At 40.5% G+C, this 14,267-nt stretch overlaps 1 protein-coding gene across 2 annotated transcripts in view; it reads right to left on the reverse strand.

Moving 5' to 3' along the window:
* Window positions 1-1,063: 1,063 nt before the first annotated feature.
* Window positions 1,064-14,267, reverse strand: part of UST (uronyl 2-sulfotransferase) — a 153,227-nt gene continuing 140,023 nt past the window's right edge. Inside the window, exons 8-9 of one of the 2 annotated variants that reach the window (XM_085055591.1) lie at window positions 7,282-7,561; window positions 1,064-1,430 (exon numbers count right to left, since the gene is read on the reverse strand). In XM_085055591.1, the coding sequence (XP_084911717.1) occupies window positions 1,367-1,430; window positions 7,282-7,561 (344 nt within the window). In that variant the 3' untranslated portion in view covers window positions 1,064-1,366. Of the gene's footprint in view, window positions 1,431-3,959; window positions 7,562-14,267 lie in introns of those variants that run through there. The other variant, XM_085055589.1, reaches the window with a different exon arrangement.

A 14,267-nucleotide genomic window follows, 5' to 3' on the forward strand; every position in this document is an offset into this window, starting at 1 on the left:
TCTGCAGCCTCTATGGAACAGAAGCACTGCTGCGTTTTCTTTGCCAGCTTCCTGTCCAAAGAAGTGCAGGAAGAAAGTTTTTTTCCCACAGCAAGTGCTGACAGGACTAGGAGAAACTTGTCCAAGGGAGATTGGCAGAAGTGCCGACCAGCAGCACGCTAGGATTGACAAACCAGCTCCATTTCCCCTGCCCCACTCAGACATCAGCACCCCCAGGGCTGCTGCTGACACCAAGGGCCTCTGCTCACATCAGAGGACTGAAAGCAGGGAGACTTCTCTGCACCCTGATGGGCTTACCTGCCAGGGCATTTCAGCCTCCTGGCCCAAAGCCAGAGGGGACAGATTTGGTATTGCTAAGCCTCAGTTATTTCAACAGAGACAGGCCAGGACCCGCCCTAATACTCAGAACAGAAACTAGATCTGGAGCAGGAATGAAGCTGACACCTGCAAGGTGGGCTCAAAATCAAGAGCCGTCCCCCACTACCAAAGTTTAGAGCAAGGGTCAGCAGCTCATGCATCTCCATAGACACTTGGAACAGAGGATTACATCCACATTTGTGCAATCTTAACCTTAAAATGCTCCCCACAAGATATGGGCAAAAGCTTTAACAATGTGTGTTGTCCAGGTAAGGGAAAGACAGGGAAGAGACAAGAGGAAAGCACCAGATCTCTCAGGTGAGAGGCATTTGCCCCTGCCCAGTAAGTAGGAGCTATTAGAAGTTTGGGTTTATGAGAAAGTCAGACAAAACTGACTACTTGGTGAGCTGCGCGAGAACTGTCTTTTCACTCGGTGCTGGTTGCTGAACAGTAAGGCATCGCTTCTTTTTCTGGGTTTTTACCCTGTGGAAAACCAAAGGAAAACACACCTTAGACCACATAAAAGAACACAGGTGTGATGGCTTTTCAGGTAGGCTACATATATTGCAGGAAAAAATGTGACCATATTCTTGTGCATGGCTAAATTTACAAGCTGTGACTTCAGCCACCCATCCATCTGCTTATCTGCTCTTAACTGCTACAGGAATACTGTTCCCAAACAAAAAACCACCTTACAACCATACAATTTCTGCAGGTGTTTATTATACAACTGAACAGATAAAACGTGGAATTAATCTTTGTCCCAAGAGGAAATAAATGGTCAGCTGAAGGGCTGAAACATCATTCATATTTAGGCAGTTAACTGAACAGTTTTCCCAGTTTTAAGGAAAGGACTCCAAGTAATGAAAATTTTCCATGGTAGTTGTTTTGCCTTCTAAAATCTAGAACCAATCTTACAGCAGAAACAAAAGTTCAAGGATTAAGATACTTGGCTAAATTATCATCAGGTCTTTTTCAAAACCTTACTGTATGACATTTGGAATATCACTTACCCACTTGCTGTACCCATTCCTAATGTATGAAATGGGGATAACAGCACTTCTTTACCTCCACTGTGGATCAAAAGGATAATCATATTAACCATTTTCCAAGTTGCTCAGACAATATGGTTAATGAAGAAATAAATACCCAACACAGATTGACCTTGGGAAATAAAGCAAATACAGCCAAATATAAACAAAAGGAGTAAGTGAAAATGGAAAAGGCTCACAGCTCTTCTGTAAAGCACAGGTGCCTCACTGCTGCTTCTTCCAGCATGTTAATCCAGCACGATCTTGAGAATCTTGTCTTCTTCAAGGAGTCAGACTAACAACTGCAGTTGACTCCCCCTCCCTGAGCTTCCCACCACACAAACTACATAGGAGGCTCCAAGAAGAGAAATCCCTGTGTGCTGTGGGAAGCCAGTCTGCTACAAACTGTAACCACCTCTGTTTCTTTCCGGCACCTAACCTGGAGATGATAATGAGTTCAACACTGGGACATGCAATTGGCTTTTGCTACCTGACAATGCTCCCATGACCCCTGAGGTTATCCAAAGTCTCCTGCAGTAAACTGGAGAACTGCAGGAATACTTTCCCTTGTAGCGCAGTAACTAAATATTACTCCGCCTGTTAGCAGCAACTCTGTGCCAAGGATTTGTTTCACTCTGCTCGTCACTTGCAGTTGGAGAGAGGTTTGCTGAAGGATCAAATCTATGTCTCTGATGAGCTTCTGCACATCAGATACAGGAATAGGCTGTGTGCTTATGCTCTGCCAAGTTTCTGGGGTGAAGTGGCAATTTGAAAGCACACGGAAAAAATAAAAAACCCAGTACTGTATTGCTAACAGTACAAATCACAAATTTGTGCTCTTCTGATTGTGAAGCATGGTCTCAAGTTTTCCAGATAAGCCAAAGCCATAGATGAGCAGCTTGTGTGCCACTTCTGCTGGCTGCTCTGTATCATCCTTGTGTTTAGACCATTAATCTCAACTCTGAACAGCATCACCTCCATGTATTCCTGCTAATCTCTACTTTTCACAGCACCAATTACCCTGTAGTGTAGCTGAATTCTTTAGCTTTTTTTTTGCCCATTGTATTCAAAGTGAACAGAAAGATGACAACAGTCTGCATAAAGCACACTTGTATGTGCCTGCCTGACAGCAGTGTTATTAACTTACCCTTTCAGCCACAATCAGATAAATCCAAAACCAACTCGCATTCTTCCTTTACATACTCAGAAAAGGAAATCCACGTGTTTATATTCAAAATCCACATTCAAATAAACCACTGGTCAAATCTTGCCATCTTATGGTGTCTGAAAGGCCAAATTTGTATTTGCAGAAATCTTTCCCCCTCCCCCATCCTACCACCCCCACAACAACCTTCCTGCAGGCTCTTCCAAGATGACAGGGTCAGAAATCCATGCTGGGACACAACCATTACGGTGTGCTGGGGCTCTCATTGCACACACACTTATTTTCTAAAGCTTACAACTGAGATTTGATGTTCACTGCATGCTGCAGTTTGGCGTGCAATGCCATTTCCAGATAAACCAAAGAAAACTTATGACTGTTTCTCAGCTGTGAGACATCAGGAATTGATTTATGCTGTATGCAATTTAACTTTCAACCTTCAAACTAAGATCCCTTCCCACCCACTTCAAATATTTTGCAGGGAAATTTTTTCACTCCCCAGTGGCCATTTCTCATGGAGTTGCCTTCCAGCACCCATCCTGCCATACCTGTGCATAATTTAGCACAGCATAACTTTGCAAACCCTCCCTTGAGACAGACCCTGCAAAAGTGGTTCTGGTTCTTGGGCACTTCCAAGGCTCAATAACACCCTTGTTTTTCCCATGGAATCTGGGTATGGAGGTCTATATGTAGCAATGCTCAGTTCTTTACTCTGGTTTTGGCTCAAGCAAGCAGACTGATCGACAGTCTTTTATATGTTTGCTGAACTCCTTGCAAAAAAAGACCGAGTCCTTAAAAATAAAACAGAAGGAATGCTGTGGTACTGTATTCTAGCTCTCAAAAATGTTGCTCTGTTGTTTTAGGCTAATGTTCTAACATCACAGATGTTCCCTTTCTTAAAATGGAGAGAAAGATCAGAGCACCATTACCCTTAGCTGGGAATTGCAGGTCCTTATTTTTTTAAGAGAATGTAGAATTTTATTTTGCAGACATTTTTTCATTTGATAAGAGGACAAAAGTTGGCATGCAGTGTGGTTTCCTTTGTTAGTCAAAAAATGTACCTTTACATTCAATTACATAAAATATTGAAAGGAGGAAAAATTCCATGGCTTGGATTCACAGATGTGTTCTCCAACATTTAAAATTTCTGGTTTTGCTAATGTACCATTCTGTATCAAAACACTCAAAATGACTCATCAAAGATCCAATGATAAAATAATTGCAAGAAACTGTAATGCTTTAAATACACCATCAGGTTCATGTATTTTCAGTTCTGCTGAGCTACTTCTCTATGTACAAGTAGAAGACATTTCAGGTACTTGGACTTAGCCTTGCATCACCAACAAATCTTACGTGCAAGAGAACTAAAATGAACAGAAACAAAAAACGGCACAATTTGTCACTGTCACTTGAAACTTAAGACTAAAATTTATTTTTTCTAGAATGCTGCATTTTAACAACAGTTGATCCTCTCTTCAGTGTGAAAGCACTGATGCTTCACTTACATTGTAACATCACTGACTACTGGAGCTTTTATGCCTGGCCATCAAATACCACATCTAGTAAAAATACAGTGTATGGAGACTCAGTTGTTTCTCTCCTGGATAAAACTTCTGTTCTGCAGCCACAGAACACTGGACTATGTACTTCAATGTACTGACTGCACATCTCAGGTGAGTAAAACAATTCTGACTCCACTCCCGCACCTCCAGCTAATTTGGGACATGGAATAATCCAGGAGCATGGAATAACCAGGAGCAACCAGTTCCAGTCTCACTGCTCAAGAATGACTTTCAGAGGATGCCCTATGCTGTATCCAACCCTGTTCTACTGGGTGCAACTCCAACGTCCTACCCACAGCCACTGTATCCAGGCAGGAAAACTAGTGTAAGCAAGAGAACTGTGGCACCAGGGAGAAATGTGCAAGTTTTATTTTTAAACATTGCTGGGCTGAAAAATAAAGAGTCATATGGCTTATTGATATTTCAGGAGATAGTAGTGAATAAGTTAAAGAAGATTTCATTCCAAAACATACGTTGCTTTCATTTATAGCTAAGATAATGTACACATATATTCTCTTATTTTTGAAAGTGTTGAACAGCCACCTTTTTCCCCCCCAAAGATCTATAAGTACATGCATGGCACTTTCTACAAAGCTGTCATGGGCTAAAGGCTTACAAACAGTGATTTTTTTTTTTTTAATAAGAAATCATCAGACCCAAATGTAATTATTTAAATCAACTTCTTCCTGAGCAACTTAGAACTTGGAATGTGCTGAAAAGTTTCAATAAATAAGTCAAAGATTAACCAGCTTAAAACGTACCTTTGAACAGTTAAGCAAAATATATTTAATGACAGAGAAATAGGCCATAGGACCAGGAATATTAGATGCTATGTGCTGGATAAATTTAAGAATTGCCATTTGCGGAGGAGAAGCCAGGTTGATTGTTACAAAAATACAACAATATTAAAACCTAGCAAGTAAATCATTAAGCAGCTTTTGTATTTAGATTATAAGTAGTGATGGCTGAAGATACCATTAAATAAACAGACAGAAACAGACTTTACGGTAAGCGGCAATGAACTTGCAGGAAGGGTGAATGTGTTAAGTGACTATATTCTGTTAAAATGTTGGCAGAAAAAGGATTCAAACAGAATTTCAGAAACATGAGAATACTAGTTTTCTTTCCAAAATATAACAACTCCACAGTGTGTAAACTAATCATTACTCTTTCAATGTAATTTCATAGAAACCACTTAAAATATACAATGCAGCAGACTCATATTTTAGCTAATATGTTAGTTACTATCTGTGCCATTTAAACTTTCTTTAATGTGCTCCCCCACAGTAGTGCATTGCTACCACCAACCTGGGATGTTAATAATGAGAACAGAACCTTCTCCCTAATATTTTCTGTAAGTTAGCATCTTGTCTTAATACTTCTTTATTTTCATTCTCTGTGTATAGGTAAAGACTGAGTGGTGAAGATGGACCATAATGTTTTTTGGCTCTCAGCAGTCTCATGGAAGAGAAAATCCTTGGAAAGCCCATTTGAGGTGATCCCGAGTTTATATGCTTCATCCATCACAAAATAACTTTTGCTTTTTACAGCAAAGTGAAGTATGACCTTGCAGACGACAACCATGGAACAGGAACCAAGGATTTTCTGGTACATGTTTGAGAAAGAATGTGAGAAAGAGGTGGGTTGTCCTCATCCTGGCAAGAAGCTGCAATATCTCATCCCTGCTTCTTTCCTGTGCTCTAGGGACAGGAATTTATTGCTATTGTTTTCTATTAGTCCAGCTTTCTCTGGCAACAACAGTGTATAAGAGGCCAAGGCCTTATCAAGACCCCAAAATTCATCTCTATTCTGCTATGTAGCAGAAGGCCAAAGAGCTCTGCCCAGGACTGCCTGCAGGTCTGTCCCTTGTGCACCACCAGTGCACACACACCACAGGGAACCCCACCCCATGGACACCACCTTGATAACAACAGCACATCACATATTGGTGCTATTTTTCTTTGCCCTCTCAGCTTCCACTGAAGCCCTTTCTAATGCTGGCAGATAATATGTGTAGTGATTAACAGGGGCAACTTTCACAGTGACTCTCTTAACAACCTATGACTGAATCAGCTTTGGTTTTGGAGAGTGCATCTTGTATTTGTTTTATGATTCTGAGATATTTCAACTAGAGAAGTGTGTGTGCTCATAGTGTTAATTTTCCTTCTAGCCATGCTAAAAGCAGGAGTCTGGTGTTTGTGCTGGTGGGGAAGCTGAGTTCAGCTTCAGATGTGAACAGCTAAATTCTGCAGTTGCAGAAATACAGGCCATGCTTAATAGGAGTTCCAGATCATCTGAGTTTTTTAATGAGTAGCTTTTTATGTATCTCTTTGGATTTGTGACCCAAAAGAATAATAAAAATCTAAAAATACCATTCTTGAACATGAACTCCGTATTTTACACCTTTTCCTTTAGAGTCTAATAGAAACATACTCAACTGCCCAAACAAAGTTCTGCCTGGCACTTTTATATGCCATTTACTGACCTGGTAACTTTTCCCACTCTATGAACTAGAAGGGTTTACCAAAGATATCTGGTTCCTGTAACTTGTCTTACACTCGCTAGTATTGATTTGGCAGAATAGCAGCCTAGCTCCTCCAGCACAGGTAAGTCAAGGAGTGTTACCTAGCTCCTTTCTAAGCCTATTATCCTTGGATTCACAGACAGAGTAATGGCTCTGACCATACCACTGGGATACCACTGTGCTTTGGATGCTTTGGACAGAAAGAGGCACTCTTCCCAAATGGCTCACTGCCTGTAGTTCACGCCACAGTGTTATGCCATGAAGACTCATTTCTGGTCAAAGAGAGAGATGACAATCTGTAAAATTTACTTTTCAAGAATGCCTAATCTATTCTGTATTTCACAGGTTCCCAAAGTACTACTGTGTATTCCAAAAGTTATTTTGTGACAGATGGTAGGTATTTCTCTCTTGAACTATGCTATAGCAAGGATGGGACAGAGCCAACACCGCATAATGAACCAAACCTGCAAAATCAGGTATCTCCCAATGGCTCCAGCATGTGGAAATGGTCTCCTCTGTTCCATTTCAAATCCGCTGCACGTTAACTCAGTTCCTTAAGGAATTACTTTTAATAATAATTAAAAAAAATCTTAAGAAAGCTGAAGGGGTCACCAGAAGAGAAAGGATAGCTCTTCCATCCATCACCTTTTATAGATATCCTCTAGCCACTTTTCATCATCTTCTTCCTCATCATCTATTGGTTCCTCTGTTTCCAGAGGAGAAGGAATGAAGAACTCAGGTCTGGGACGTGGTTTTCTGATATGAGACTTCAGTCCAAACTTGCGCTTTAGCAGGTGGAATTGTTCTTTGACATAGTAATAAAACTCATATTCGTATCTCATGCGTTGGTAGAGAATCTGTATTGCTTCTGGAGAGGGGACGGTCTTTTTCACTGTCACAGTCAGATTGCCAAGTTTCCTATGTTCTGTAAGGAAAGAACAACAAACAACATGGGGGGTGCTGATTAGTGAGACAAGACGTAAACTTCTAAATCAAAACATCAAGGCATAGCCCTGCTATATTACTGATACAAATTACCTCAAGCTGTCTCTTTAATAGTGGATTTACTTTTAACAAGATATGAAAAAATACAGATGTTTTAAGTCAGACTTGCATGTTTAAATATGACTAGTTCACACATGTCACTTGGTTTGTCTGCAGTCACTGAAGATCTAAATTGTTAGTGGTTATCTGAAAATGCAAACCAGGTCATATGAACTACGAGCATAAAATACATGTAGAGAAACCCACGATCTTGCCTGGCTTTGGCAATGTGATGTCAGGCACACCACCGAGCTTAACTAATCAATTATTTCCTATGTGGCATACAGTGTCTCAGCTATGCTTTATTATATGCTTTACGTCACTGTCTCAGCTATGCTTTATTATAGTTCAAATTTAAACAGATATTTGCCAACCTGAATCCATCTCAGGGCAGCACCGAAGGACTCTTGGCATCACCACATGACACCTCAAGATCAACTGTGCCTGTTAACTTTCTCATTCTATAATACCTGTTAGTTGAACTAGACTCATCTTTCCGTCATGCCCTGGGACTGGAAGATGTCACTTTTTTGTACACCTGACAACTTATGCTTTGGTTAACTGAAATACAAACCTTTTATTGTTGATGAAGAATTAGAGTTCTGACAAAAATACTGAATTGCCTTTTTTGCTTTCTCTCTCAATAGGAGAATCCACCCTTGGAGATGACTGTATTTGAATGAGGCATAAAGCAAACTCTGAAGACAATAATTTTGCTCCTCTCTAGCTGGCAATAGGCTGCCAGAGCATCCTAAATATTTTCATCTTAAGTATATAAAATGGGAACCTGGTTCTTGTTGTAACAGCAGTTCTTCAAGTTGGAAGTATTCAAAAGGCTCATGTCATGAAGGATGGCAAAGAAAAAGCTTACATGGAGGAAGCAGACAACAAAGAACATTTCATATTTCCAACTGGGTTCCAATGGCAGGAACCACCCCTGCTTCCAGAGAGAATTCCTGAATCAAAATGTGATTTTACCACAGGCAGAGTTTTACTCATGTGAGCAGAACAAATTGAGGTCTTCTGAAGCACCTGCCAGCAAAGCTTAACATCTCTACAGAGAAACATATTTTTCATAATTGCTTACACAAAGCTAAAGGATGCTTTGATGGTTCCTAGTAGGAAAAGTAAGTTCTTCCTGGGATCCCACAAGGAAAATGTTTATCCAAGAGAAATAATCAAGAATAACTTTTTAGGAAGGAAAGGAATTTTAAACAAATACAAACCATTTTACCCCAAGAGGTAGTAAAATATGAGTAAGCCCATCTAGCAAGCACAGCAGCAATGATCTTTAGACAAAAAGTTGGTACAAGATTTTAAATCTTGTAAAATTCAACAGATGGGCAAAGTACACCAGTGAACATGAAGTGCTTTCTTTAAATCTTAAAAGTTTAATATTCCTATAGCTTAGGGTGTCCACACTTGTAAACAAATTTGATTTTCAGTCAATGGACACATATTTTCCTCCTCCAGATTAAAGCAATTAAAGAAAAACAACTCAGAACATTTTAATAATACATGAGAAAAGTGCTTCTGGGCTGGACAATCTCTTATTCACTGGACTTCACTGTGTCACACCCATCTGGTGCAGAAGAAAAGATTCGTATCTGAAATAGCTATTCTCTCTGTCAGTTTTGCTTATCAACTGCAGCAGAGTAATATGAAATGTAGGAAGAATGATACAAAGAGAGAATATGTTAACTAGCTTACCCAATGCAACAGGGTTCTAAATCACACAGAATTTATTTAAAGCATTAATCCTATTTTGCATCTATACTTTTAATTCCTTCTCCAAAGGAAGAACAGTTCTTACTAGTTGGTAACTATTAAAACATACTACTGTGTAATTAAATAGAACTTTTACAACAAATTTTGTAGTTCTTTACACTGGAATCTGTCTCTACTCATATATCGAAGTAATTAAACAACTTAATACACAGACTTCTCTGTCTTTAACTACAGTCATGTACGGTGAAATATGCTCTGTATTTACTGACTTTATCAATTTGTTTAGTTTTATTTAGATAGAAGTAAAATGATTAAAATATACAAAAGCAGAATTAGAAAGAAAGATGCAATCTTTAACTTGCTATTTAGCTAAGAAAAAGCACAGAGGAAGGATCAGGAAATGCTTGTATTTGAAACAGACATTAGCATAGAAAGCACAACCTGTAAATAGTGAATAATGAGAAGTATTTTTGGTGAAAATATCTCATTTCCTCAAGAGATTATTCTCTTCTGCACCACCTTTGCCCATAGACCAGAATAGATTAACAAATGTCTCCTGTTGTTAAATTCTCAGTCACCTTGTTCAAGTTACCTTCAAATTGCCATTGATGGATATGAGATGAATACACTCCAGGAAGGCCACGGTACTCAGTCTGTCCCTGGGTGAGAAGAAAACTACTTTCTTATGATTATTGAGCACTTCAAGACATTCCTCTTTCTTGCACTTAGCTGATAGCTCCTGCCAGCTTTGCAGTCTGGTTTTCTTTACAAATTCAGCAGCAAATATACACTACTAAATATTGCATTTATTAGCTTAAACCTTTATACTGCTTGCCAACTTCATTTTTATTTTACGTAAGTTATTTCTGTTACAGAAAACTCCCTTTAGCTCACTGGAAAAAGCTCTTTACTTATATGGTCCCTCCAGGACTCTAAGTGGGAAAAGCCACTTTCACAGCTCCAGCTCCCTTCGGTGGCTGCTTCTCTCAGCAGAGAGAGGCACTTGTGCTTAGCCCAGGAACGCTGCCAACGATGACAAGGTGAAAAGCACGAGACTGTTTTCCTGGGGGGGCAGGCTGTGGGGGGCAGGAGCTGCCCAAGGCAATGTCCTGGTGGTGTGCCAGGCAGGGAGCAGCCCAGTGCTCTGTGCCACCCTTGCAGAACAATACACTCCTCTGAATTCCCTGTGGCAGTGGCACAGGGGGTTCCTGGATGTGTGCAACTCTTTGCTCTATGCACACACCTATGTCTACAGAAGTACACACACAAACAGACAGAAGCAGCCCTGGAAAGCTGCAGGAACAGTGTAAATTTTCTGGCTCCCATTGCTTGACTTGCAGCACAATCATCAGAACTGCAGTAAATGAAGAGCTCTGAGGTGTGGGTTGTTGGATGGCGTGAGTTGGGGCTGTGCCTGGCTGCAGGCTCAGACTTTTGATAGAACAAGTGAACCCTGCTTTTTTTTGTACTTGAACTTTATTTAGACTGGGTTTTAATCTTAAATACTCTTAAAAGGCTCTCTAATACAAATATGAATGAAATCACAAAACTGCCCCTTGAAGTCACCTCCCCCACCTCTTCTCATCATAGAAGAAAAATGGAAAATTAGGTAGATCTGGCTTAAAGCCAAAATACCAATCTGCATATGCTACATAAACCCAGCTGTCCCACCAAAGGACCCCCATTTTATGACCTTTGAGACAGCTAACCAGACGGAGGGCAACAAACTACACCATTTACTTCTTAGGGTTATTTTTTTAAAATGTGTTTGCTTTGGCATTCTTTTAAATTACTAGAAGAATGTACTATACAGTAATGCAACCTCCCAGTGCAGCCTGCTCATACTTTGAATTAAGACTAAACTGGTACACAGATAGGAATGAAGAAAATTAAATTCTTTTGGGTTACCAGTTTTGGGTTACTGTTACTTTCCACACTCTCGCTTTTTTTTTTTTTTTTTTTTTTTTTTTTTAACTGAGAAATGGACATTACTCACTGCAGCACTCCAAACCAGAGGGAAAAGTGAGTTTTATAATTTGTGGCTCCAAAAGCCTTGAATTGCCATATTTAGACATAATGATCCTAAAGGCATTCTCCACCACAGAAGAGAATTTCAGACTGATGTGTTCTCCAATGTCCTGCTGTTTTGGTGGGTGCCACGCAGAGGCTGCTCCTCAGAGCTGATCCTGGATGAAGCCATAGGGAGCCCAGCACCCCTGGGGGTCCCTTGGGGAGAGGTGAGCCAGGCTGGAGGCACTGCAGGGTGGCTGCTGGCCAGCAGAACCATGGGCTTGCCTGGTTAAGGCTCGTGGGGGAAGAACAGCAAGCTGCACTGCTGCCACAGCTGTGCAACACGATGGCTGTCAGATACTGCAAACTCATTTCCTGCAACTACAGGGGAGGCCCCACGTTTCAATCATATGCAGCTGAGCTACAGCACGTGCCTACTGCTCCAGAGTTTTAAATGGAAATTAATGTATGTCACTGTGGTTAGACATGACGTATGAAGGGGTGAAGGCCTCTGCTTGATCTGCCTCTCATTGCTGCAGTGCCAACCAGAGCTCTGATGGCTATGCTAGAAATTATCTCCCCCAGAACACTGAACTGCAGCTTAGCAAAACATTTTCTGGCAAAACCCATTTGCTTTTCAAACCCAAAATTTTTAGCCTTGCTCTTGAATGATCTGGAAAGGATAGTTTGGGGAGAACAGATGAGACATCAATGTGCTGGGCTCACACGTCTTTCCAATGGCCACAGGGCTAGTGCTGTTTAGGAGTCTGAGCCCTCAGGCAGGTCCCTGAATCCAAGCTGAAGCAGGGATGGTGTGCTGCAGCCACACTCCACAATGGACCACCTTGCTTAGGCTCACATTTGTTAAAGGAAAGCAGGAATGGTGGAGAAAACCTAACAGAGACACCGACCAGGCAGGGAAATATTAAAAATCAAAACTGATGGAAAAGTTAACTAGCAATTCATCCTACAGCATCTACTTACTTTATCTGAAATACTATGAATCCCACATAGTAACCTCTTTACCGCTAGTTTACTCTTCTCTCGGTTATTCACATCAGCAAAATATGGTGTAAGTGTTAACAACACGTAGATAAAGATTAGGCACTCACATGCCTACTGGGGACAGTTATGCCAGGCTCACTAGCAGTGCTTGCTTTGTTTTAGCACTTCTGGCCTGAATTACCATGCTGCTTTGCTGACATGGAACAACTCCTAACTCCAGGGGATTAGGAGAACTCTCACTCGCTGGCACACAGCCATTTCCTATCTCCTAATGGTCAGGTATGGATCTCTCTGAAAAAACAGCTCTCCAGAGGTCAAGGAAACACCCAGAGCCTCAGAGATCTGCAATCCTACGAAATGGAACATCCTATTATTTATCAAACAGGGACCTTGGAAGCAAAAACACCAGACTGTAATTAACATGGACACTGTAAAATGACGGCTGTCAATAGCAGAGATGGAACTAGGTGAGACAGCAATGTTCTTTCTTCTTTCTTACCACTACAATGAATAAAGAAACCAGAGGAAAGAATAGTCTCACTGTTAACCTAATATAATTTTGTTATTCATATTAACATAGACAAAATGCAGGAAGCTCTGACAATGATTAGCTGGCAGAGAAAAATTGAGAGATGTCAAAATAGAGATTAGCCAGGAAGAGCTCAAAGAGATAATCTGAAAGACATGTAATCAACTACTAATGTTAAACCATGTAAACATTAAGGAGGCATGACATAAAATTAAAGCAAGGCAGGAACATGAAAGAAAAAGAAAAAAAAGGTAGTGATAAATGATAAATGTAAGAAGTACCTTGGGCTGATAAAGCCATAAATAACAAAAGAAACATCTTTCTGCAGTATGCAAGTAACGTATATTTGGAAAATATTGCAGAGGTCAACACTGCACTGGTCTGGCTGTCAACTGGACAATGCAATAGTGATATCCATTCAACAGTGCTCTTACATACTACTTGAGCTGTCAAAGACACATCATTATTATGAAACACTTGCCATACAACACACTCAGCAATGCAAATATCTGACTTTCTCCAGCTATCACTCTCTGAAGTCTCTTCTCCAACGAGTAAGTATTTATCATGAAATCTCTAACTCTCCTCCTGGAAACTTCACAGTGTTATGCCTTTGCTCCTACCAGTTCAGAGCTCTGGATCCAACAGCGTGGACTTCCAGCTGCATGGGACACCTCAGCCAAACCTCCTGTACCACACATTGCCTCTGCTGCTGCCCTCAGCCTGGGAATGTGCTGTATCTCACACAAGATCAGATAACAAATCTCAACAGAATCTTCTAAGAGACTTCTTTATTTGGTGCATTTTAATGTTGCATTACCAGTCCAGGAAGGTCAACACAAAAGAAAAAGAAAAGTTGAAAAATAACTCATGCTGGTAGAATGAACAGGCAGATTCATTCTTATGAGAACGTGGTCAAGTACTTTTATAGCCATTAAGCAACTTTTAAGTTGAACTAGACAGAGTTGGAGGTGCCAAAACCAAAGTCATCTGCAGAGGAAATGCCAGGATTGTCTAGTTTGAATTGCTGAAAGAACTGCTATGGTTGCAGCTCATACACAATTTCTAATGTATAACTGTTTAAGTCTTATTGAATGAATCCACTCAAATCTGTATCTGAGAAAACCACAATTTAAAAATAGGTTCTTACAGATCACTTGTGAACAGTGCTGCATAGTAGGTTATGCAGATACTAACATTATTACTTTTTTGCAGAGAGAAGAGAAAGTTGCAGTGACCGAGACAAATTTCAGCAGCGCTTACAAGCAGGAAAAGCTTCACCACAGCTATGTAGTGCAGAAAAGCTGCAGAGATA

Source organism: Lichenostomus cassidix, chromosome 3 (genome assembly GCF_008360975.1).
Source record: "Lichenostomus cassidix isolate B80296 chromosome 3, HeHo_3.0, whole genome shotgun sequence".
Taxonomy (NCBI): domain Eukaryota; kingdom Metazoa; phylum Chordata; class Aves; order Passeriformes; family Meliphagidae; genus Lichenostomus; species Lichenostomus cassidix.